The 25,879-nt window shown below is 36.2% G+C and overlaps 1 protein-coding gene across 2 annotated transcripts in view; it reads left to right on the top strand.

The window, feature by feature from the left end:
- CRYL1 (crystallin lambda 1) overlaps window positions 1-25,879 on the top strand; it is a 213,156-nt gene that overhangs the window by 12,766 nt on the left and 174,511 nt on the right. For both annotated transcript variants that reach the window (XM_007495199.2, XM_056794670.1), the window contains exon 3: window positions 25,662-25,788. In XM_007495199.2, the coding sequence (XP_007495261.2) occupies window positions 25,662-25,788 (127 nt within the window). The remainder of the gene's footprint in view (window positions 1-25,661; window positions 25,789-25,879) is intronic.

The raw sequence follows: 25,879 nt of genomic DNA, 5'->3' as shown, positions 1-25,879 counted from the left end.
TTGCTTCTGTTTTCTCTGCCAAGGAAAATGATTTTTGGGCTGTAAAGAAAAGAAAAAAACATGGAAAACAGGAAGTTGGTTCCTGATAAGAAAGGAGTTAGCCTCTGGGCTTTTGAGCCATCTTAGATGAAGTATATGTTAGATTATTCAAAGAATGAGAAGATATGATTTCTGAACTATTGTCAGTGATCTTAGAAAAAGTGTGGAATGGGAGATGGAAAGGTGAGGTCTGGACCTGTGATTTCATTAATGTGGGGAATTCCCTCCACCAAAAGAAGGAAATTTGTTGCAACCTAGTCTTGGAGAAATGCCAGGGACTCTCATTTTAAAACAAACCCTTACTTTCTGTCATAGAATCAATACTGAGTGACTTGCCCAGAGCCACATAGCCAGGAAATGTCTGTGGCCTGATTTGAACCTGTGCCTTCCATCTCAAGACCTGGAACTCTCTAACTGCCCTTGTGAGTGTAATTGACTTGAATGACTCAGAAGAAGGATCTGAATTTGTATTTTCCAGACGCTAGGGCTGATGTATATAATATACTACCTCTCATCATGGGATTGGAGAGAGGTAAATATTCTGATTTTCAAAAGAAAGGAAGGAGAATGGATTATAGAAATTATAAACCAGTCTGCTGGCAGAATTTTGGAAGACATAAAGGGACGGCTAATGAACCTTTGGGAAAACAAAACAACACAAAAGCTATGAGCCAGGATAGCTTCCTTAAGAATAAATCAACTTATTAAAAAAGAATTTCTAAACTGGTAGGTCAGAGAATGTCATTGTTCTTGTTTACCTGGATTTTAGCAAAGCAGTTGAAAGTTTGTTCTTTTATTTGTTTAATTTTATTTAATTAAAAAAATTTTTTCCCATGGTTGCATGATTCTTGTTGTCTCCCTTCCCTCTTTGCTTCCCCCTCCCAGAGGTGACAAGTAATTTCACTGGGTTTACATATATTATTACTCAAAACTCATTTTCATATTATTCATTTTTGTGCTAAAGTAATCTGAAAGTTTGTTCTTGAAGAAAAAAGATCAATAGATGTGGAACAAATACTAGTTAAGAGGATTTCAAAATTTGTTAAATGGCTGCATCTAAAGAGAAATCATTAATTAATTAATAGCTTAATGCCTCTTTAGAAGGAAGTCTCCAGTGGAGGGGGCCCCAAGGAGTGATCCTTATTCTTGTGCTAATTAACATTTTATCAGTGATTTGGATAAAGGCATGCCTAAACTAAAAATCTTATGTTTATACAAAATGTGTTGCTCATATAAATGGGGTATATCCACATGTGACGTCTATCCCCTCAAGCTGCCCGTCTACATACTTAGATATGTATGGAGAATATCAGCTTCAACCTATCCTTTTACTCTTTTGGTACTGGGGATTCCTCCAAGATCTTAGGATCCATTTCAGAGATTGATGAGTCAGGGCTCCTGTGATGTTCCCAGGCACTTCTTCATGCCTATCAGATTTGCAGGTGACATCAAGATGGGCAGTGTAGCTAAATACTGGATTATATAGGTAGAATCCAAAAATATTTCTAGAACATGGGTCCAAATCTGCTAAGATGAAATTTTAATAGGGATAAATATAAAGTCTTAGTCTTGGTCCTAAAAAATCAATTTCACATACATAAAATGGAGGAGACATGATTAGATAGTAGTTTGTATGAAAAAGATTTTAGGATTTTGGTGGAGTCAGTAGTCTGATTAGAAAGCCAAGAAGACTACTGCCCCCGTAGTCATAGCAGTCAGTCAGTCTCTTGACTTTGTTTTGGTCAATAGCGTCCCCAGCCCCAGCTTGCACATGCTCACTCTGTGGTGCAGGGCAAAGTACTCAGCCTTGATTTCTACAGTGTACTCATTTGTAAAATTACCCTCGAGATCCTTTCCAGCCCTTAATCGATGATCCTGTAATCCTGCGTAACCAAATTGTATGCTATATCTAGGTGCTTTGTGTTTAATAGGAGCATATACTATTGTGTGCTGTGAATGCTGTCTGTTTTTATTGATGCTTTTTATGGTAGTTATACATATTCTACTGTTGTATGTTTCTTCTTGTGACCGAATGTCTACTTGTTCACTATACCTGTAGGATGTTCTTTGCTGAGTTGGTTGTATTTACTGTTGTTAGCTACATGTTATCCTAAAGTGGATGCCAAGTATTAGGTACTGTGTGCATGTTGTTCTTACTTAGAACTATGCTTTATGCTAAATTATGATTCTTCTGTTGTCTTCACATAGATACTCAAGTATATCCCATGTATTTGCAGGGGACTGTAAATGTTTCATGGTGAGGGAATGGGGAGGAGAATGGAACAGATGCCCAATGTTTTGATTCACTCACTCCCACCCATAAAGCTGAAAAAGTTGGAGAAACAGGAGATAGAATGTACCTTTGGGCCACCAGAAACTTAAACTGAAGGACTGAGAGATGTCAGAGAGGGCTTGCCTTCCCATTGCTCCAGTGAGTTAGCAGAAAGCAGTTGAAAGTTTTTGTCAGTGAATACTCTGAAGGGGAAAGAAAAACCCAAGTTTTATCCTTTCTCTAATTTGTGTCCTACACTACAAATTGGGGCTGAGACCTGATCCAGAGTTTCTGAGTCTTCCTTCCTCTAATACCTGGCTCCACCTGACATGTGAGCTGCACTTGATAGCTGAAGTATATTTTGTGCATTTCTTTTTTTTTAACCCATACATTATTAACTCAATATTGATTCTAAGGCAGAACAGTGGTAAAGGCTAGGCATTGGGGGGGTCAAATGACTTGCCCAAAGTCATACAGCTAGGAAGTGTCTGAGGCCAGATTTGAACCCAGGACCTCCGGTCTTTGGGTCTGGCTCTCAATCCACTGAACCACCCAGCTGCCCCCATGAATTCCTTTTTAAGACCCTTAACTTCCATTTTAGAATAGATATTGAGTATTAGTTTCAGGGTAGAAGAGTGGTAAGGGCTAGGCAATTAGGGTTAAGTGCCCTGTTTTCAGGCCATACAGCTAGGAAGTATCTGGGACCAACTTTGAATACAAGTCCTCTGGACTTCATGCCTGGTTCTATCCCCTGAGCCACCTAGCTGCCCTTCTCCTCTACCTTCTTAAAGGACAAATGACCTTGGGAATCGAAAACTAAACTGTCTTTTCTAGTACACCTGTTTTCAGAATGCCTTATGTCATTGTCTGTAGTTTTCCTGAATTAAAAACAGGAGTTCTTAACCCTTTTTTTGTGTCATGGAATCCTCAGAATAAGATTTTCAAAAACAAAATTAAGAGGAAAACCAAGAAAACCAATTATATTGAAAGAGTTATCAAAATGTTTTAAAAAACAAGTTTGGTCTAAAAGAAGCTTTGGATTTTTGTATTATTCTTTTGCTTTTACTGATGTTTTTCAAAAAATAAAACACACTATGAAGTTATGCTTTGCTCTGTCTGTTCCTATGGGGAAGTGATTTAGTTATGTAAAGGTCTTCAACTCCATGTAATCTAGCAAGTTCTAGAAGGAGACAGGGTATTGCCAAAAGGTGGTGGTTGAGTACTGATTAAAAATTTTTTTTAATCCTCTCATGCTATGAGTGAGCTGTTGAAGATTAAATTACAGAAGGATTTGGGTGAAAATGGAAATGGAGAGTTTGTTTTTTAAAGGGAAAGGTAATGTAGTAAGGTCTGCAATTTATATTATAACTCATTCATTTTTGCTTTCTTTGTGGGATTCATACCATCTCCCCAGTATGAAAAAAGGGAGAGTCATTTTTCTGGAGCCAGAGCCTGCCCTTTGAGGGGTGCTTGCTGGAGCGGGTCTGAGAAATAGGGCATAGAGTATCCTGGGAAGGGTGGAGAGTGATTTTTCTAATAGCATGTGTTTAGCATGGCATAGTGGATAGACAGCTGGCCTTGAAGACCTGGATTCAAGTCATATCTTTTATACAAAATAGCAAGTCACTTAACCTCTCAATGCTCCAGGCAGCAACGTATACTTGTAAGTTGCAGAGAAGATGGAGATTGGTTCACCTGGGAAGTCTCTCAACCAGTGAAACCACAGGTTTAATCATGATCCCTAGTTTTACACAAGCAAGAAGCACACATTTGAATAAGGGAGACAACACACACTGGAGGTTTCAGCTGCAAGTCATTTGGAATGGTCTAACCTCCTTAAGTAAGTTTCAGCAGCAAAGCAGATGGCAATCACCATCTCTAGTTATTTCCACTAGTCAAATCATATCTGCTTCTCATCTTGAATTATTTGACAATGGCAAGGAATTTGGTGAAAAGATCTTTTTTTTTTCTGGGTTTTCAGGAGGTAGGACTGGGGAGGCAGTGGCTAGGCCACGTTTCCCTGGATGATGGTTGCAGTTGCTAGGCTAGAAACAGGGTTAGAGGTTTGGGAGTGCTGTCTTTGTAACAACAACAACAACAAAAAGCCTTCCTAATTTTATAAATGCATTATAATGATTTGATACACTTTAGTAATTATAAGCAAGTACAGGTGCAAAAGTAAGGAGATAATTTGGAGTTTTGGGGACAGGAAATTGGTCTGTAGTGATCTGCCTCCAATTTCTTAGGGAAAATTAAGAAGCAAGGCTTTTGTCTTTGGTGTTTTCTCACCACTTTGGTTCTATTCTTGATTATTGACCCCAAATACCTGAGAATTCCAGTCTCCTGCTATTATCTGGCTGTCTAGAATCTCAGTCATACCTTCACTCCCCTTCCCCAGTCTCCTGATGTCAGATTGTAGAAGGTGGACAGATTCTCCAGCCAAAGTGCTATCCTTATGAAAGCCAGAGGCTAGTATTGGTGATTTAGGACCTTGCTTCTGAAAGATTTTGGTATGGAGGAGACTGATGTGGTGGTGGAGCTCAAAGCAGAAACCTGGGGCTTTTTATTTGTGTGAAAAGGGTTTTTTATAACTGTTAATATAATTTCTGTGTTTGTCTTGGCAAGTAGACTTCCCAGGTATTTTACATTGTCTAGTGTTCTTTTTTTTCCCTTTTAAACATTATTTTATTTGGTTATTTTCAAACATTATTCATTGGAAACAAAGATCATTTTCTCCCCCCCCCCCCATAGCCGACACACGATTCCATTGGGTATCACATGTGTCCTTGATCTGAACCCATTTCCATGTTGTTGGCATTTGCATTAGAGTGTTCATTTAGAGTCTCTCCTCAGTCATATCCCCTCCACCCCTGTAGTCAAGCAGTTGCTTTTCATCGATGTTTTTACTCCCACAGTTTGTCCTCTGCTTGTGGATAGTATTTTCTCTCATAGATCCCTGCAGATTGTTCAGGGACATTGCATTGCCACTAATGGAGAAGTCCATTACATTTGATTGTACCACAGTGTATCAGTCTCTGTGTACAATGTTTTCCTGGTTCTGCTCCTTTCGCTCTGCATCAATTCCTGGAGGTTGTTTCAGTTCCTATGGAATTCCTCCACTTCATTATTCCTTTGAGCACAATAGTATTCCATCACCAACATATACCACAATTTGTTCAGCCATTCCCCAATTGAAGGGCATCCCCTCATTTTCCAATTTTTGGCCACCACAAAGAGCGCAGCTATGAATATTCTTGTATAAGACTTTTTCCTTATTATCTCTTTGGGGTACAAACCCAGCAGTGCTATGGCTGGATCAAAGAACAAGACAATCTTTTGGTGCCCTTTGGGCATAGTTCCAAATTGCCCTCCAGAATGGTTGGATTAATTTACAACTCCACCAGCAATGAATTAATGTCCTGACTTTGCCACATCCCCTCCAGCATTCATTAATTTCCTTTGCTGTCATTTTAGCCAATCTGCTAGGTGTGAGGTGTCTAGTGTTCTTTGAAATGGAATTTCTCTTTCTATCTCTTGCTGCTAAACTTTTTCATCCATAAATAGAAATACTGATGATTTATGTGGCTTTGTATCCTGCAACTTTGCTAAAATTATTATTTTTTTCAATTATTTTTTTAGTTGATTCTCTAGGACTGCCTAAGTATACCATCATATCATCTGAAAAGAGTTTCCTCATTGCCTACTTTCATTCCTTCAATTTCTTTTTCTTCTCTTATTGCTAAAGCTAGCATTTCTAGTACAGTTTTAAATAATAGTGGTGATAATAGGCATCCTTGCTTCACCCCTGATCTTATTGGGAATGCTTCCAGCTTATTCTCTTTATAGATGAAGACTCCTTCAACTACTGAGGAGACCTCTCCACTTCTGAAGAGACTCTAACTTCTAGCAAGTCATATATTTTGATCTCAGGAACCTTCTGGTTTCCCTGGCTAAGACTTATTTAGTGTTTATTCTTCTCTGTAGAGTCATACTTCCCTGAAAAAGAAAAAGCCTGTCTCCAATCCAAATTTGCATTTAAATGGTTTTGGCAAAGGGCAATATTGCTCTGTAAGCAGTTGATGATGTTTTTCTTCAAGACTTTGACCCTAAACATTTTTTCCTATGTCCCCTGTCCATCTTTAGGCAATAAGGAATAGGAGATGAAGCTGTAGGGGAAGAGATGTGTTTAAAGAATGAACAAATGGCATGTCATTTGGTGGTTCTTGGACATGGAATTTGGCATGGTTTTCTGGAAAATGGTTATGATCAGCTTGTTCAGGAAAAATCCTGAGGTAAATGAATACTCACTGAGTGGTGGAGCAGTATGTTTTTACAGAGGAAAAAGGGGCCTGTGCTTACCTTTCATATTGCCTCAGATACATTCCTCAGCCCACCCACATGCTCACTCAATTTTCATTTTAGAATGAACTAATTGCATAAAAATTAAATCATGCTGTTCAGAGTTTTTTATTTCTGAGCCAGGCGGGAATCTCTGAATCTTCCTTCCCAGTGCCTTGGACCAATTATTCATCCTAATACCTTAGAGAAAATTTTAATTAGTAAAATAATTAGTAAAGTTAGGAATAATTATTGAGATAAAAAAATTCTAATTCTCTAGAAAAAATGTTCAGCATGAATAGAATCTTGGAATCAGAAATGAACTTGTTTCTTAGGATTATAGATTTAGAACTATAGAAGGGGCCTTCAAGGTTACCAAAGTCCAACTGCCTTATTTTTCAGATGGAGAAATTATAGCTCAGTATAAATGAGTTGCCCCAAGGTCACACAGGTATTAAGTGGTAAAATTAGGGTTTAAACCCATGTCCTTGAAATCCATCACTGTTTCAATGGCAATGAACAAAGTAGCCTACTATTTATTATTGATAATAATTGAAGATGAGGGAAGAAAGGCAATAAATACTATAGAGGCATAATGTCCCTTAGAGGAGATATGGCCTCTTCTAGCATAGCAGACCTTCCAGTTTTACTAACTCTATTCATTTTCTAAAGATTATAAAATTCTTTTATTTATAACTGAGTTTTTAAGAGTTATTCTGATTTCTTTTGGACAGTGGGACAAAAATGAACAAAACAAGTATTGGAGCTATTTTTAAGTCTAATTTGTGGAAAGAATGGGAAAACAAAATATTAGAAAATATTCTAGACACAAAGATCACTTCTGGGGCAGTTAGAGGCCTTTACTAAATTACTCAATAGTAAATGGTAAAAAAATGGTAAAAAAAAAGAAACTGATTTTCTAACTTAATCTTTAAAACCTCACAGGGTTCTTTTTGAGGATCAACTGGAATATATAAAGTATTTTGCAAACCTTAAAGTGCTAAATATACCTATGTATATATTTTCTTACATTATATATGTAATATATATATATATATATATATATATTTGAGATGTAATGGATTATTAGAATCTAGAACTTGGGATTTAGAAGACATTGGTTCAAATCTATCTTCTAAGTAGCCTAGATATGACCTTGGGTAAGTCATTTAATTTCTGTCTTTCCTTTTCTATGAAATAAAGATAATATTACCTTTAATATATTCCTCAAAGTTCTTATGAGGATCATTTGAAATAGTCTACATAAAATGTTTTGAAAATTTCAAAGTAGTATGTATGGCAATTATGATGATTAATATTCTCATACTTTAGTTCTTTACTTTATCCATTAGTTGTCTTCTTTTTTAATCAGGGTCTTTTGTGATAGCATCAAGTATTTTCTGTGTTGTGGGCAGCTAGGTGGTGCAGTAGATTGAGCACTGGTCTTGGAGTCAGGAAGACCTAAGTTCAAATTAGACATTTACTATCTGTGTGACCCTGGGAAAATCACTTAACCTCTGTTTGCCTCAGTTTCCTCATCTGTAAAATGAGCTGGAGAAGGAAATGGAAAAACCATTCCAGTATCTGCCAAGAACACCCCAAATGTAGCCATGAAGAGTTGGACATGACTAAACAACAACAACAACAACAAAATTTTTGTGCAACATTTAAAAGACCTTTATTTTCTTCTGTAGTAATGGCCTCAAATTTTCTTAAGTATGAGACGTCTTTTTAAATGTCAAACTTTGTTGATCCTCATGTGATAGTTATAATATCTGCTGAGTGAGAAAATATATGATGACAAAAAAATCATTGTGAATTCATTGCTGATTTTAAGTGAATTTGCAGGAGGCAGCTAGATGGCTTAGTAAATTGAGAGCCAGGCCTAGAGATGGGAGGTCCTGGGTTCAAATTTGGACTCAGACACTTCCTAGATTGTGTGACCCTAGACAAGTCACTTAACCTCCAATGCCTAGTCCTTATTTCTCTTCTGCCTTATTTATTCTAAGACAATGTAAGGGTTAAAAAAATGAATTTGTATTTTGTTTATCACATAAAGATCTCCATGAATTTGAAAAAAATATATGTAGAGGATATTATTTAACCTTCAAAAGTTATACCTTTTTTATATACTGAGATAGCGGTGTATCTTCTTGGAGCTAAATCATTATTTGAAAGGATAATGTTTTTTCTGTGTGTAGAGTCCTGGAATTCTTGTAGCAGCTCCAGCACATTAAGGAGCCAATGATATAAAAAAGTCAAACAAATTAAACCCAGTTTAAAAATGTTGTCAATTAAACAAACAAACCCCACAATTGCAGTAGTAACTATTTTGTAGGAGTCCTTTTGTTAGGTTGACCTCTACTGGACAACTCAGGTTCTGCAGTTGCATCTTAATTAGCTCTGTAAATTTTAAAAAATATTAAGTTGTTAAAAATTCTGGCTGATGAGAGCCATTTTTATTAGTTCATTTCTTTTCTAGTGTTGATAAGTTTTGGAAAGAATTTTTTCAACTCTGACATTCTCTGATTCTATTTGACATTATCAAATTGTAAGAGACTTTAAAGCAATTAATCTGAATTTTGTTTGAATCATTAGGAATCTATTCCATGGCCTTTCATGGCACTAGAATTTTCATATCCAACAGAAATTAGTGGTCAAGTGGTGGATTGGCCTGTGGCTGTGCTTCAGTGGCTAAGATTTCTAGCCACACCACAAAGGCTTGCCTTCTCCCAGCTCCAGAGAATTTAAGGAGGTCGTCAGCTATGTGGGCAGTGCACTTTCTCTTCATTTTCAGAAGGACATTTTCAGAAATCTTTAAAAAAAAAACCCTTACCTTCTGTCTTAGAATTGATACTAAATACTGGTTCTGAGACAGAAGAGAGGTAAGGGCTAGGCAATTAGGGTTCAATGACTTGCTCAGGAAATATCTGAGACCAAATTTGAACCCAAGATCACCCATTTCTAGGACTGGCTCTGTATCCACTCAGTCACCTAACTGCCCTGTCAACAGGAGAAAAAAAACGTGTAATTTACTCTGTGTTAGAGGAGGGAGATCTCATCCAGTTCAGATCAGTGCCCACTCTGCCTCTTGAGTCACAGAGAGCCTCCCAGTCACCGAGAGTTGTGATAAGTGATTTGCTCAGGATTATATACAGGACATCTTCAAGGTTTTCCTGAGTCCAGGGCCAGCTAACTTTATCCATTACACCACATTGATTCTCTCTTTTCCTATTTTTAAAAAAATAATTCTTTTTTTTTTAGGTCACTTGTCTGGACCTTCCTTTGCTATGGCTACCGTGACCTTCTACCATTCTTTGTCATTCTGTGATGAGCTCTTCCCTAATAGTAGATTCTCAATCTTGGTATCATTGATTTAAAGCTAGAACTGATTTTGTAGAACTGACTTCCTCATTTTTCAGGTGAGGAACTAGCAACCCCCCAAAGTATGGTTATTTGCCCAAGGTCCCTTCCATAGGGCTGAGATTTGAATGCAGGTTTTTCTGACACCAGATCTGCACGCTTTCCACTGTACCTTGAAGGTAGGTACCACAGCATCCTTTTTCGAGCTTTCCATCCTCAGCCTTTAGCACAGCCCTGCTGTACCTATAGTGGCCAAATCACAAAAAACAAAGAGTCATGTAGGAGCTTTTGTTTCGCTACTGAATCAAACCATACAAGAAAACGTGTAGAAGATGACTGATGACTTTTCAAAGACAGCCCAAGTCTCTGTGATGTGACTCTTCACAGTCTTTTGAGGCAGGCACCTTTGAGGCAGGCAATTGTGGGGTTTATTTGTTTGTTTAATTGACAACATTTTTAAACCAGGTTTAATTTGTTTGACTTCTTTATATCATTGATTCCTTAACATGCTGGAGCTGCTGCAAGGATTCCAGGAATCTACACACACACACAAAACATTATCTTTTCAAATGATGATTTAGCTCCAACAAGATACACTGCTGTCTCAGAATATAAAAAAATATAACTTTTGAATGTTATCAATATGCTCATTTTATCATTAAGAAAACTGAACCTCTGAGAGATTGAATGACTTGTTCATGAGGGGTACAGAGCTATTAAGTATTAGAAGTTAGAATTCAAACCCAGATCTTACAAGTTCAATGTATGTTCCACAACATTATTGCCTCCATTAGGGTAGTGCATAAACCTGAAGAAAATTGTGATAATTTGCTGGCTTGTAGCAGGGAAATATATACATGACAATTTTTTTATGGAGCATATGGTGCTATAAATTGTCAGGCAAATTTTTATATCTGTGATACTTATCATCATAGAAACTGGATTAAGAAAGTTGAACACATCCTTTGAAAGAGGAGCAACTAAGTAGCAAAGTGAATAGAGCACCAGGCTTTGGTTCAGGAGGGCTTGGGTTCAAATATCACCTCAGACACTTTCTAGCAGTGACTTTGGACAAGTCACTTAATCCCAACTCCCCAGCCCTTATTGCACTTCTGACTTGGAACGGATACTTAGTGTCAATTTTAAGACAGAAGATAAGAGTTAAAAAAAAAAGTGAAAGACAGAAGTTAATATACAATGGCAATAAGCTTCGTGTGGAATTGCAGGCTTATGATAGAGTGACTGTGGTTTTCTTCTGTGTGGAGGCAAAATGGTTTAGTTGTTTGCCCATATCTTTCATTGGCAAGATAGGTTCATCATAATAGAAGTTTCTGGAAGGTACTGACCTACCCTGGGTCAAAGCAGGAATGACTATAACATACCTGGGATGGATTTCCCTCAAAGTGAATGGGACAACATTAACTAGAGAGGAAAAAAATAACTTTAAATGATATTTAACTATAAAGAGGCAGTGAACTGCAGCAGAACATAGGAGGAAAGAAGAATTTTGAAACACTTTAGGCCCTACAGACAATAGCCACAAACCAGAGGGGTTCTTGAGTTCTGACAGTATTAAAATCTCATTGATAATGTTTTTGTAGTAAAAATTTGGATCTACAAAAATAGTCTTTCTCTTTAGATTTGAAGGAAAGTTATAATAATAGTTTCCATTTCATGGGACCATAAATTCAGGACTGGCAGGACCCTAGAGGTCATCTAAGTATCCCATCTAGTTCTTTTATGAAAAGAGTTTAGTGTGTTGTGGCTAATTGGTATTAACTAAGTAAAAGAGAAATTTTGACATTCCCATAAGAATATTTACTCGAATTATTTTTAAAACTTGTTTTTTAAAATATTGGGTTCAGACACTTTTTAGAATGGAAAACAAGCATTATAGAAGAATTTTATCATTATGATAGTGATTTCACTTAAAGAAAGTTTTTATCTATAGAAAACATAAAGACTATTTAAACTAATTTGACTCAAAGGAGAAATCTGTTTGGAAAAAGGCAATTGAGAGGGTTTGTGCATTGTAGGGGAATCATGGAGGTAATAATTCTCATGGAATAAGATATCTCTTATTTTGACTTAAGTCAAACTGTCAGGAAGGTGAGGAGAAAAAGAAGCAGTTTCTCTGGGTGCCAAGATGACAAAAAGTGGACTGATAGATAAATGAATGATGCTTAAAAAGCAAATGAATGCCTTCTCACTGATAAATGATAAACCAGTAATTAAAATAGAGAATAAAACTGCCTATAATGACTTTTTGACACAAAGCACTTTTGAAACCTTGAAAAACTGGTGGCAATGTTTAGTCAATTTAGAACATTATTCCTTAGTTACAAGAATCATATTTTTTCCCTCCCTTCCCTCCCCCCACCTTTCCCATAGCAAACGCGCAATTTCACTGGGTGTTACATGTGTCCTTGATCAGAACTCATTTCCATGTTGTTGGTGTTTGCACTAGGATGTTCATTTAGAGTCTACATCCCCAGCCATATCCCTTTGACCCATGTAATCAAGCAGTTGTTTTTCTTCTGTGTTTCTATTCCCACAGTTTTCCCTCTGAATGTGGATAGTATTCTTTCTAGTAGATCCCTCCACGTTGTTCAGGATTACTGCATTGCCACTAATAGAGAAGTCCATTATATTCTATTGTACCAGAGTGTATCAGTCTCTGTGTACAATATTCTCTTGGTTCTACTCCTTTCGCTCTGCATCAATTCCTGGAGGTCATTCCAGTTCCCATGGAATTACTCCAGTTCCTTTGAGCACAATAGTATTCCATTACCAACATATACCACAATTTGTTCAGACATTCCCCAATTGGAGGGCATCCCCTCATTTTCCATTTTTTTTGTGGTAGCAATGTTTAGAGGAACATTTGAACCCAGATCTTTATAGTCAGGAAGAATATTTTAACTGAAGAAAGGATTCTAGGTGAATTCCTTGACTTTTAATGAAGTAAAAGTAAGTAGTGAATGATTGACAATAGAAGTTTTTTTTTTAAACCCTTACCTTCTGTCTTGGAATCAATACTATGTATTGGTTCCAAGTCAGAAGAGTGGTAAAGGCTAGGTAATGGGGGTCAAGTGACTTGCCCAGGGTCACACAGCCAGGAAGTGGCTGAGGCCAGATTTGAACCTAAGACCTCCCATCTCTAGGTCTGGCTCTCAATCCACTGAACCACCCAGCTGCCTCCAGGACAATAGATGTTTTTGAGGAAGGTACCAATAACAATTTTTTAACTTCATTAAAAAAATTTGCTTTAAATTCTGTCTTAATTTCGAATGTATATGTCAGAAATTATTGTTTGGCTGCTGTGGGATTGTAAACTACCAGATTTGTAAAACCTTGAGGGCAAGGACCTTGACTTATTTATCTTCCCCATAGTTCCTTATAGAGAATAAATGCTCAATAAATATATATTGAATTAAAAAAATACCTATCCAATGCTTTCTTTCTTTCTTTCTTTCTTTCTTTCTTTCTTTCTTTCTTTCTTTCTTTCTTTCTTTCTTTCTTTCTTTCTTTCTTTCTTTCTTTCTTTCTTTCTTTCTTTCTTTCTTTCTTTCTTTCTTTCTTTCTTTCTTTCTTTCTTTCTTTCTTTCTTTCTTTCTTTCTTTCTTTCTTTTTTACATTTCTACAGTTGTCATGTTGTGAAAGAAGGCACATCATACATACAGGGGGAAAAGTTAATAGAAGAAATAAAGTGGAAAATGGTATTCTTTGTTTTGCATTCAGACTCCATCATTTCCTTCTATGGCAGTGGACAGCACTTTTCATCAGGACCAATGCTTTATTTCCAATACATTTGACTATATTTAGCATTATCAACTAAATGTGTGACTCTCTTTTCTGAAAAATTTCTTCAGGATTAGCCATGAAAAAAAAAAAAAGCTTTATCTTTGGTTTCCCTGTGGTATCTGACCCATCACTACCTTTTTCCCCTGAAAAAAGTCTTTTCCTTTGGCTTTTTTTGAATTGATATTCTCTACCTTTTTAATTGGGGCAACTAGGTCGCACAGTGTTTAGGACATGGGCTTGGAATCAGAAGACTCATCACCATGAGTTCAAATCTCATCTCAAACATTAGCTGTGTAGCTCTGGGCAAGCCATTTAACTCTGTTTCCCTTAGTTTCCTCATCTGTAAAGTGAACTGGAGAAGGAAATGGCAAACCACTCAGGTATCTGCCAAGAAAACCCAAATGGGGTCACAAAGAATTGGGCATAACTGAATAACAACAAACATTATGATGACTTTTTAACTTTGTTTCTCTAGTTCCCTTTCTTTCCTCCATTGTCTTTTTGTGGTCATCTATAAATTTGGAGTCTTTAGTTCACTTTGCAATAGAATAGTGGATAAAAATACTTAGATTTGAGAAGTCCTGGGTTCCAATACTACCTCAGATACTTGCTAGCCCTATGATTTAAAGCAAGATTTTTAACCCCTTTGAGTCTTAATTTCCTCATTTCTAAACTCTCTTTTGCTCTCTTTCTATATGTTAGAATATATAATATGCATATATGAATAAATAGAAGTCATTCCCCAATTGATAAATAATATGAACAGTTTTCAGAAGAAGAAATCAGAGCTATCTGTAGACATATGTAAAAATGAAGGCATTTGGGATAATAGCCTTGGAAGTTCCTTTCCAGCCATGATCCTATGTTTTTTTTTTCCCCCAGTGTGTCACTGGTATAGAAAGATAAGCAAGAGTTAGGTCTCCTTTAATTGTTAATCATTGGCTTCTTATCACCTGCTCAATCAAATCTAAGACTTTCAAGGTAGCCTTTAAAAAGACCTCAATATGTTAGTTGAAGATATAAGATTTATTTCAGCTCTAAACTTTGGCATCTTCTATTCTGTCCAACTTCATAGCTTTGCACTATCCCTTTACTATAGTGGAAGGGATTGTCATTATTTCACCATAACTTGCTCTGCTGCTTTAGGGGCTAGCATTTATGAGAGCTCCTTGTTGTGCTAGTACCTTTCTGGCTATACAGATCCACCGGCAAGGGATTCAGAAGGTACTCAGTCACAACAGTTTTTTGGAAAATGTGTTAAAGGTACAATTATCATGCTTTCATTGTCAAGATCCACCACTGCAATTTAGAAAAAATTAATTTCCCTAGGCCGTCATGCTTGGCTTGCATGGGCATAAACCTAACCAAGTCCACTTTGACCGTAAGCAATGAACTCGATATAACCCATTGTACCTCTTTCCATCTCTTTCTCTGCCCATGGCTTTTGTAAGAACAAAATACAAAGTACCTGGAAGGTTCCTAGGTTGTTGAACTTTGCTACAAGTGGTTACTGAATTTAGATGCATTTCATTACTTAGTCCAGATCTCTTTTAAAAAATTATTAATTTTATTTTTTACTTTCATTAAATTTTTTTGAATTTCAAATTCTCTCCCAGCCCTCTCCTACCCACTGTGAATGCAAGAAATTTGATATTATCATGTGAAATAATGTAAAACATATTTCCATATTAGCCATGTTGCAAAAAAAGCAAGAAAAATAAATTTGTGTGAAAGTGAAAAAATTATCTTTCAATTTGCATTTGGACTATGTTACTTCTTTCTCTGGAGGTGGATGGCGTTTTTCATCAAAAATCCATTTTTTTTCTACTTCCCTTTCAATATTGACTGCCTTTGTTTTGTTTGTATAAAAACTTTAAAATTTAATGTACTCAAAATTATCCATTTTACATCCTGTGATCTTTTCTGTTTCTCATTTAGTCATATATTCTTCCCTTATCCATAGATTTGACAGGTAAAATTTTCCATGCTCCTCTAATTTGCTTATGATATTACCCTTTATGTCTAAATCACATAGCTATTTTTGACCTTATCTTAGAATATAGTATGAGATATTGGACTATACCTAGTTTTTGCCAAATTGCTTTCCAGTTTTTCCAAAAATTTTTGCTAAATAAATTCATGGAGGAAATCACCTACATTATTGGAGGCAGACAGATGCACCAGCAGATTATTGTAATAATCTAGGCTTGAGGTGATGAAGGTCTACACTAGAGTGGTGGCAGTGTCAGACAGGCCTTGGCAACAGATTGAATATGGAGCATGAGAAAGAGTAAAGAATCAACAATGATGTTTAGTTTGGGAGCCCAAAGGCCTGGGAGGATGATGTTTCCCCCTATAGGTAGGGAGATAGGAAGAGAGAAGGTTTAGGGAAAGAGATGAGTACCATTTTGGACATGTTGAGTTTAAGATTTCTACTGCGCATTAAATTTCAGATGTTTGAAAGGCAGTTGGAGATGGGAGATTGGAGGTCAGTAGAGAGGTCAGGGTGGGATAGGTAAATTGAGAATCATCATAGAGATGGTATCTAAATCCATGGAAGCTGATGAATAAAATAATAAATGATTCCTTGGAGAGAGAGCAAGAACTTTGTTCAACCACTCTCTAATAACATGAAGAAAAACACTAAACAGGCAGAAGTTGCCAAATAAATTTGATTTTGTCATGAAGGAATTGAAGAGCACTATCTGGAAAGATCCTGTTATTCCCTGTATAACCTGGAGCAAATAATTTTCCTTTTGTGGGACTCCATTTCCTTATCCAAACAATGACAGGGTTTAAATGGATAGCCTTTAAGATGTCTTAATTGCAGAGTAATTCTCTAGGGTTGGTGAGATCCTACACACGTTCTTGCTTATGGATAACATTGTGCCCATTGCAGGGTTCTTAAATGAGACCAGTAAACCTTCATGAATTTGTCCCAACTATCCATTGAGGAAAAGTCCTTTTGGTCTAGATCAGGGATTCTTAACATTTTTTTGTACCACAGATGCATTTCATAATCTGGTGAACCATATGACTCCTTCTCAGGATAATAATTATAAATGCATAAAATAAAATACCTAATCTTTAAAAGAAAATGAATTATTTTGAAATAAAGATATAATTTTTTCCATCAAGATTCATGGACCTCCTGAAATCTGTATGGACATGAAATGTTCCATACATGAATTCCTGGTTAAGAATCTCTGATTTAGACTATATTATACAACTGGATACGAAACATATAGAACAGATCCATCAGTACACATATCTTGAAATGACCATCCAACTGGACAATGAACTGGGAACAGAATTGAATGGGAAGAGTTAATTGCTTTTGGAAAATTGTATAGTACTTTCATGGTCACAAGCATCTACTGAAGCAAAGGCCCATCTTTTAAACATTCTTCTGGGTATGCTGTATGACTGTAAATAATAATATTATCTCTGAAGAATTTAAGTTGGGCATCAATCAAAAGCCAATAAATGTGTGAATAGGTAACATCATATTACCAAGAAATGTTTGAATGGGAGAAGCAGTGTAAAGAATATTATAGGGACTTCCAGGTTAACATGGCTGTAATCTAGACAGAGGACTCTTCCTCTCCCCTTCACCTACTGATATAAACTACCTCAAAAGGCCAAAAAACCCAAATTCATGTGAATGAAAGGACTCTATAGTAGGACGCAGCATTAAAGGTGTGTGGAATTTGGGCATTTCCACACTATAATTGGGTGAAATAGCTTCCACCAAAATGTGAGCTGATCAACCCTCCCCCACCCCACCTACAGAGCCAGAGTCAGTGTGCTAGAATCGGTGAGTGAGCAAAGGGCACCTCTAGGACCTTGGAAGATGACTAAGACTACCAAAGACCTACTCCTGAGAGCAGATAGACCTGAGACCTCAGCAGGTTGAAGAGCACAGACCTTGGGCACCTGTGAGGAGATAGCGCAGAGAAGGGCAGTAAACAGTAGAAGCTGCAGAGACTCGAGAGGTGGCCTCAGGCAAAAACCATGCTCCTTAGCTCCATACACAGAGAGCCTGCCCTCCTCACTCAGACTTCTGACTAGAAAGGGAAGGAAAAACCACCATAGTGATGGTAAATAATGCTCAGGAAAAACAACTTCCCAACACTAAGAAAAACAAGAAGAAGGCACTGATCCTGTATAATTTTTATTGAGGACAAATCCAGACTACAGAGGAAATAGCAGAAGAGGACATACAAACCTTAAAAAAAAATGGAAATTGCCCAGAAGCTCTTGAAGAATTTAAATCGGAGCTTATCAAAAAGATGGAAGGATTTTTGGCAAGAAAAGTGGGAAATAGTTCAAAAAGAAAATAACAGTTTAAAGGACAGGAACTCCCAATTGGAGAAACAGCTATAAACCATGAAAAGCAGGATAGACCAAACTGAAAAGGAAAATCAAAAGATTATAGTGGAAAACCAGTCCTTAAAGACCAGAATTAGGCAATTAGAAGCCAATGACCTTGAAAAACAGCAAGAATTAATAAAGCTAAGTCAAAAGACTAACAAAATAGAAGAAAACATAAAGTTTCTTACTGACAAGATGATAGATCAGGAAAACCAGTCTCAAAAAGACAATTTGAGAATCATTGGTGTACCTGAAAACCCAGAAATAAACAGAAATCTTGACCTCACATAATAAGAAATTATCCAAGAAAACTGCCCTGATGTTCTTGAATAAGGGGGCAAAATAGATAATGAAAGAATTCATAGAACACCCTCTACACTAAATCCTCAAAAGACAACCCCTAAGAATGTAATTGCCAAATTCAAGAGCTTCCAATCTAAGGAGAAAATTTTACAAGAAGCCCAAAAGAGACAATTCAGATATTAAGGAGCACCTATCAGGATTACACAATATCTGACAGCTTCCACACTAAAGGATTGCAAGGCTTGGAATATGATATTCAGAAAGGCAAGAGAATTGGGTCTTCAACCAAGGATCACCTACCCATCAAAACTGACTATGTACTTCCAGGGAAAAGTATGGGAATTCAACAAAATAGCAGATTTCCAAGTATTTGTAAAGAAAAGACCAGAACTAAGTGGAAAGTTTGATACCCAAACACAAAAATCAAGAGAAACATGAAAAAGGTAAAAAATAAAGAGAGGGGAAAGGGAAAAATATATATTTTTTTGTTTAAATTTTCTTCTTTAAGGGCTTCAATAAGATCAAATTGTTTATATTAATATATGGAAAAATGTTATTTGTAACTCTCAAAAATTATATTCACTATTATAATAATTAGAAGAATCATTCACAGGTAGAGATCAGAGTAATAAGTGGTATAAGATGATATGTAAAAAAGAAAAAGGGAAGGGGGAATAGAATATGGTACTAAGAGAAACTTGAAGGAATTAGATAAATAGCACAATCTCTACCACATGAAGAGGCACAGGGGAGTGGGAGGGGAAGAATACTATTATAAGAAGGAGAGGGGGGGCAGCTGGGTAGCTGAGTGGATTGAGAGCCAGGCCTAGAGATGGGAGGTCTTAGGTTCAAATCTGGCCTCAGACATTTCCCAGCTGTGTGACCCTGGGCAAATCACTTGACCCCCATTGCCTAGCCCTTACCACTCTTCTGCCTTGGAGCAAATACACAGTATTGATTCCAAGACAGAAGGTAAGGGTTTTAAAAAAAAAGGAGAGGAAGAGAGTACTAATAGGTAATACTTAAAACTTACTCTCAATGACATCAGTTCTGAGAGGGAAGAGCATCTATATGCACTAGGGTATCTAATTCTATCTTACCCTACTGGGAAAGTGAGAAGGGAAAACCAAGGGGGGGGGAGTAGGGCAGGGAGTACAAAAAGGGAGTGAAAGGGGGGGAGGGAACTTAACAGACCCTAAAAAAATAAGAAGGGAACAAAAAAGGGAGTGAAGCATAATAAGAGTGGGGATTAGGGAGACTGATTAAAAGCAAACTACTTGTTTAAAAAGATATAGCGAAAGAAGAAAGGGCAGAAATAGGAGAGGATATTAAAATGTTGGGAAATACACAAGTGGCAATCATAACTTTGAATGTGAATGGGATGAACTCACCCATAAAATGAAAGCAAATAGCAGAGTGGATTAGAAACCAAAATCCTACCATATGTTGTATACAAGAAACACACACGAGATGGGTAGATACTCACAGGGTTAGAATTAAACATTGGAGCAAAATCTATTGGGCCTCAACTGAGAAAAAAAAGGCAGGAGTTACAATCATGATATCTGACAAAGCCAAAGTAGAAATAGATCTGATTAAAAGAGATAGAGAAGGTAGTTACATCCTGATAAAAGGCAGAATAGAGAAAGAGGAAATATCAGTACTCAACATGTATGCACCAAATGGCATAGCATCCAAATTCTAAAGGAGAAACTAGTGGAGTTGAAGGAGGAAATACATAGTAAAACTATACTGTGGGAGACCTGAACTTTCCTCTATCAAATATAGATAAATCAAACCAAAAAATAAATAAGAAAGAGGTAAGAGATGTGAGTGAAATCTTAGAAAAATTAGAGTTAATAGATATACAGAGAAAAAGAAATAGGGACAAAAAGGAATACATCTTCTTTTCAGCAGCACATGGTACATTCACAAAGATTGACTATGTAGTAGGGCATAAAAACATGGCAAACAAGTGCAAAAAAGCAGAAATGATAAATGCAACCTTTTCAGATCACTATGCAATAAATAATAATTAGTAAGAGTAAATGGAGAGCCAAATCAAAAATTAATTAGAAATTAAATAATGTGATTCTCCAAAATCAGTTAAAGAACAAATTATATAAACAATAATTTCATTGAAGAAAACGCCAATAATGAGATCCTTTCAAAATCTATGGGATGCAGCCAAAACAGTACTTAGGGGGAAATTTATATCCTTGAGTTCATATAGTAACAAATTAGGGAGGGCAGAGGTCAACAAATTGGACATGGAATAGAAAAACTTGAAAGTGAACAAATTAAAAATCACCAGATGAAAACTAGAGATCTTAAAAATTAAAAGAGAAATTAAAGAATTGAAAGTCAAAGAAATATTGAATTAATAAATAAGACTAGAAGCTGGTATTTTGAAAAACAAATAAAATAGACAAAGTACTGGTCAATCTAATAAAAAAGGAAAGAAGGAAACCAAGATGAAAAGTGAGATCACCTTTAATGAAGAGGAAATTAAGGCAATCATTAAAAACTATTTTGCTCAATTATATGGCAACAAATATGGCAACCTAGTTGATATGGATAAATATTTACAAAAATATAAATTGCCTAGATTAACAGAAGAAGAAATAGAATACTTAAATAATTCCGTATCAGAAAAAGAAATTGAACAAGCCATCAAAGAATTCCCTGACAAAAAATCCCCATGGCCTGATGGATTCACAAGTGAATTCTATCAAACATTCAAAGAACATCAAAACCCAATACTATACAAACTATTTGACATAATAAGTAAAGAAAGAGTTCTACCAAATTCCTTTTATGACACAAATATGGTACTGATTCCAAAAGCAGGTAGGTCAAAAACCTGAGAAAGAAAACTATAGACCAATCTCCCTAATAAAAATAGATGCAAAAATCTTAAATAGAATACTGGCAAAAAGACTCCAGCAATTGATCATGAGGGTTATTCATTATGATCAGGTGGGATTTATACCAGGAATGCAAGTATGGTTCAGTATTAGGAAAACCATCCACATAATTGACCATATCAATAAGCAAACCATCAAAAATCACATGTTTATCTCAATAGATGCAGAAAAATTCTTTGACAAAATACAACACTCATTCCAATGAAAACACAAGAAAGTATAGGAATAGAAGGGCCTTTTCTAAAAATGATAAACGGAATATATCTAAAACCATTAGCAAATATCATCTGCAATGGGGATAAATTAGAAGCCTTCCCAATAAGATCAGGAGTGAAACAAGGATGCCCATTATCACTTGTATTATTTAACATTGTACTAGAAACACTAGCAGTAGCAATTAGAGAAGAAAAAGAAATTGAATGTGTTAAAATTGGCAATGAAGAGACCAAGCTATAACTCTTTGCAGATGATATGATGGTTTAAAGAATCCTAGAGAATCAACTAAAAAGCTAGTGGAAATAACCAACAACTTTAGCAAAGTTGCAGGATATAAAATAAACCCACATAAATCATCAGCATTTCTATATATTTCCAACACATCTCAGCAGCAAGAATTAGAAAGATAAATTTTATTTAAAATCACCGTAGACAATATAAAATACTTAGGAATCTATCTGCCAAGACAAACACAGGAACTATATGATCACAACTATAAAACACTTTCCACACAATTAAAACTAGATCTAAATAATTGGAAAAACATTGATTGCTCATGGGTAGGACAAGATAACATAATAAAAATGACAATCCTACCTAAACTAATTTACTTATTTAGTACTATACCCATCAAATTACCAAGAAACTTTTTTACTGAATTAGAAAAAAAAAACCATAACAAAGTTCATTTGGAAGAACAAAAGATCAAGGATATCCAGGGAAATGATAAAAAAAAATATCCAGGGAAATGATGAAAAAAAATGAAGGAAGGTGGTTTAGCAGTACCAGATCTCAAACTATACTACAAAGCAGTGGTCATCAAAACAATATGGTACTGACTAAAAGACAGAAAGGAGAATCAGTGGAATAGACTTCGGGTAAGTGACCTCAGCAATACTGTTTATGATAAACCAAGGATCCCAGCTTTTGTGTAAAAAAATCCACTATTTGACAAAAACTGCTGGGAAAATTGGAAGACAATATGGGAGAGATTGGATTTGGATCAACATCTCACACCCTACACCAAGATAAATTCAGAATGGTTGAATGAATTGAATATAAAGAAGGAAAGTAAATTAGGTAAACACAGAATAGTATACATGTCAGATCTTTGGGAAAGGAAAGATTTTAAGACCAAGCAAGAGTTAGAAAGAAATTACAAAATGTAAAAGAAATAATTTTGATTACATTAAATTAAAAAGGTTTTATACAAACAAAACAAAACCAATGTCACCAAAATTAGAAGGGAAGCAACAAATTGGGAAAAAATATTCATAACAAAAACCTCTGCCAAAAGTCTAATTACTCAAATTTATAGAGCTAAATCAATTGTATAAAAAATCAAGCCATTCCCCAATTGATAAAGGGGCAAGGGACATGAATAGGCAATTTTCAGATGAATCAAAACTATTAAATAAACACATGAAAAAGTGTTCTAAGTCTTTTATAATCAGAGAGATGCAAATCAAAACAACTCTGAGGTACCTCCTCACATCCAGCAGATTGACTAACATGACAGCAAAGGAAAATAATGAATGTTGGAGGGGATGTGTCAAAATTGTGACATTAATGCATTGTTGGTGAAGCTGTGAGTTGATCTAGCCATTCTGGAGGGCAATTTGGAACTATGCCCAAAAGGCAATGTCTGCCCTTTGATCCAGCCATAGCACTGCTGGGTTTATACCCCAAAGAGATAATAAGGAAAAAGACTTGTACAAGAATATTCATAGCTGTACTCTTTGTGGTGGCCAAAAATTGGAAAATGAGGGGATGCCCTTCAATTGGGGAATGGCTGAATAAATTGTGGTATATGTTGTTGATGGATTACTATTGTACTAAAAGGAATAATAAAGTGGAGGAATTCCATGTGAACTGGAATGACCTCCAGGAACTGATGCAGAGTGAAAGGAGCAGAACCAGGAGAACATTGTACACAGAGACTGATACACTGTGGTACAATCGAATGTAATGGACTTCTCTACTAGGTAAAATGCAATGATCCAGAACAATTTGGAGGGATTTATGAGAAAGAGCACTATTCACATTCAAAGGAAGTACTGTGAGAGCAGAAATGAAGAAGAAAAACAATTGCTTGTTTACATTGATCGATGGGGATATGATTGGGGATGTAGATTCTAAAAGATCACCCTAGTGCAAACATCAACAATATGGAAATAGATTTTGATCAAGGACACATGTAAAACCCAGTGGAATTATGCTTTGGCTATGGGAAGGGGTAGGGGTAAGGGAGGGAAAGAACATGACTCTTGTAACCAAGGAAAAATATTCTAAATTGACTAAATACAGTTTTCCAAAAAAAGAGAATATTATAAATGTATGACTAGAAAAAAGATGAGTTGTGTACTGAAAAGTGACATTGGGACTATTTTTTTGCCTTTCTTTGTATCAACCCCAGTGCTTAGCACAATGTGTGGCTAATAGTGAACACTTAGCAAAGGTTTATGGATTAAGTGATTGAAAAGTAAGACCATTTTTTTCCTTGACCTTATGATAAAGGGACTCTTTCTGTGTCCCTTCTTGCTCCCCCGCCCCTTGACCATCACATTCCTTTGCCCTAGTTAAAAACATCTACCATTGTAAGACTTTATTTGCTTGATATTGAGTACTACAATGTACTAGTTATATATAGTTTGGCAATGTATGGAAAGCAGTAGATTAAGAGAGCAGGTCAGGAAAAGTTATGTGCCAGGATCCACAGGCTACTTATAACATTTGCCATTGCCTTTCTGACTTACCCATTTCAAAAGTCATTATATCTATGGAGTTGAGGTTAGTAGTAGGTTTAGAATTCTAATCTATGCTTTGAACTTTGTACTTCAGTTATAACTTATTTTTGATTTTCATTCATTCTGACAGTCTGTTGAAGACCAGTTTCCATCCTTCCACCCTTCTTTCCCTTCTCTTATTTTTTTTTGGACTCCCTCTCCCTACTTCTTTTCACTTCTTTCCCTCCCAGTACTTGCTTCTAGTTCTTAGAAGTTTCTCCCTTTGTAGTATTTTGAACCTTAATGACCTCAATCTTGATGTCTTAACCAGCTGTAATAGAATTCTGAAATTTCAGTTCTTAAGTAAGGCTACAAAGGTTAGGCTCTTTGGAAGACGTTCCCCTAAAGCAGGCATAATAAGTTTCTTGTTTCATTGGTCAGGCCATGTGTGTGCTTGTTTTGGGTATGGATAAGACTGATTGGACCCTTGCTTTAAACTTCAGAAACCCTGTAGAAAGGGCTAAAATGCTGACTATTCTCAGTGAGAGGCTATATTTATTTCTGTACTCTTGTGCTCTATTATTTGTTTGAGGCAGTAGTGATATATGAATGCTGTCCCTGATTGACTTTCTGAAGAAGATGCTCACTTCCTAGGACCATTCCAAGGTAGAAAATTTACAAAATAAACAAACTAGGGGCAGTGAGGGAGCTCAGTAGATTGAGAGTCAGACCTAGAAATAAGAGGTTCTAGGTTCAAATCTAACCTCAGACACTTTCTAGCTGTATGACCCTGGGCAAGTCACTGAATCCCCATTACCTAGTCCTTACTGATATTTTACTTTGGAATAAGTGATTCTAAGTTGGAAGTTAAGGTATTTAAAAAAAAAACCAAATTAGACCGTAAACTTTCCAGAATACATTAAAAATACCTAGACTTTATTTTTCTATTCCTCACTCCATGTTTTGAAAACAAAAATCTTTTTATAAAGAAGGTAAATCTTCACTTTCCTCTCTGTTTTATGACCCTGTGATACACTTTAGTAGTAAAATATTTTTTAATAAATCTATATATTATAAATATATTATCTAATCAATACATTTATAAGAATAAATATAAGCAGATATATATATATATACATATATATATATATAATGTCTATTTCTTAAATGCTTTATCTGTTTAAAGACATATGGATGTGTTTCCCTGACACAGAGATTCTCAGGCATGGAGCTGTCTCTTGTTTTCATAAGCCCCTATTTCAAATACATTCAGTGCTCTTTCTTGTTGCTTTTTCCTAGAAAAGAGATAAAGACCCTGGAGCAGTCTGGTTTGCTAAAAGGCTCTCTGAGCTCCGATCAGCAGTTGGCGCTCATCAGTGGCTGCACTGACCTCAAAATGGCAGTAGAGGGCGCCATGCACATTCAGGTGAGAGGAGTGTCTGTGAATCACCTTAGCCCATGGGCGGTCGTGTTACTGTAGTGCCTCGCATTTTGCCCATGTTGGAGGGATGGGAGAG

This window comes from Monodelphis domestica, chromosome 4 (genome assembly GCF_027887165.1).
Source record: "Monodelphis domestica isolate mMonDom1 chromosome 4, mMonDom1.pri, whole genome shotgun sequence".
Classification (NCBI taxonomy): domain Eukaryota; kingdom Metazoa; phylum Chordata; class Mammalia; order Didelphimorphia; family Didelphidae; genus Monodelphis; species Monodelphis domestica.
This window is presented reverse-complemented; position numbering and strand designations above follow the sequence as displayed.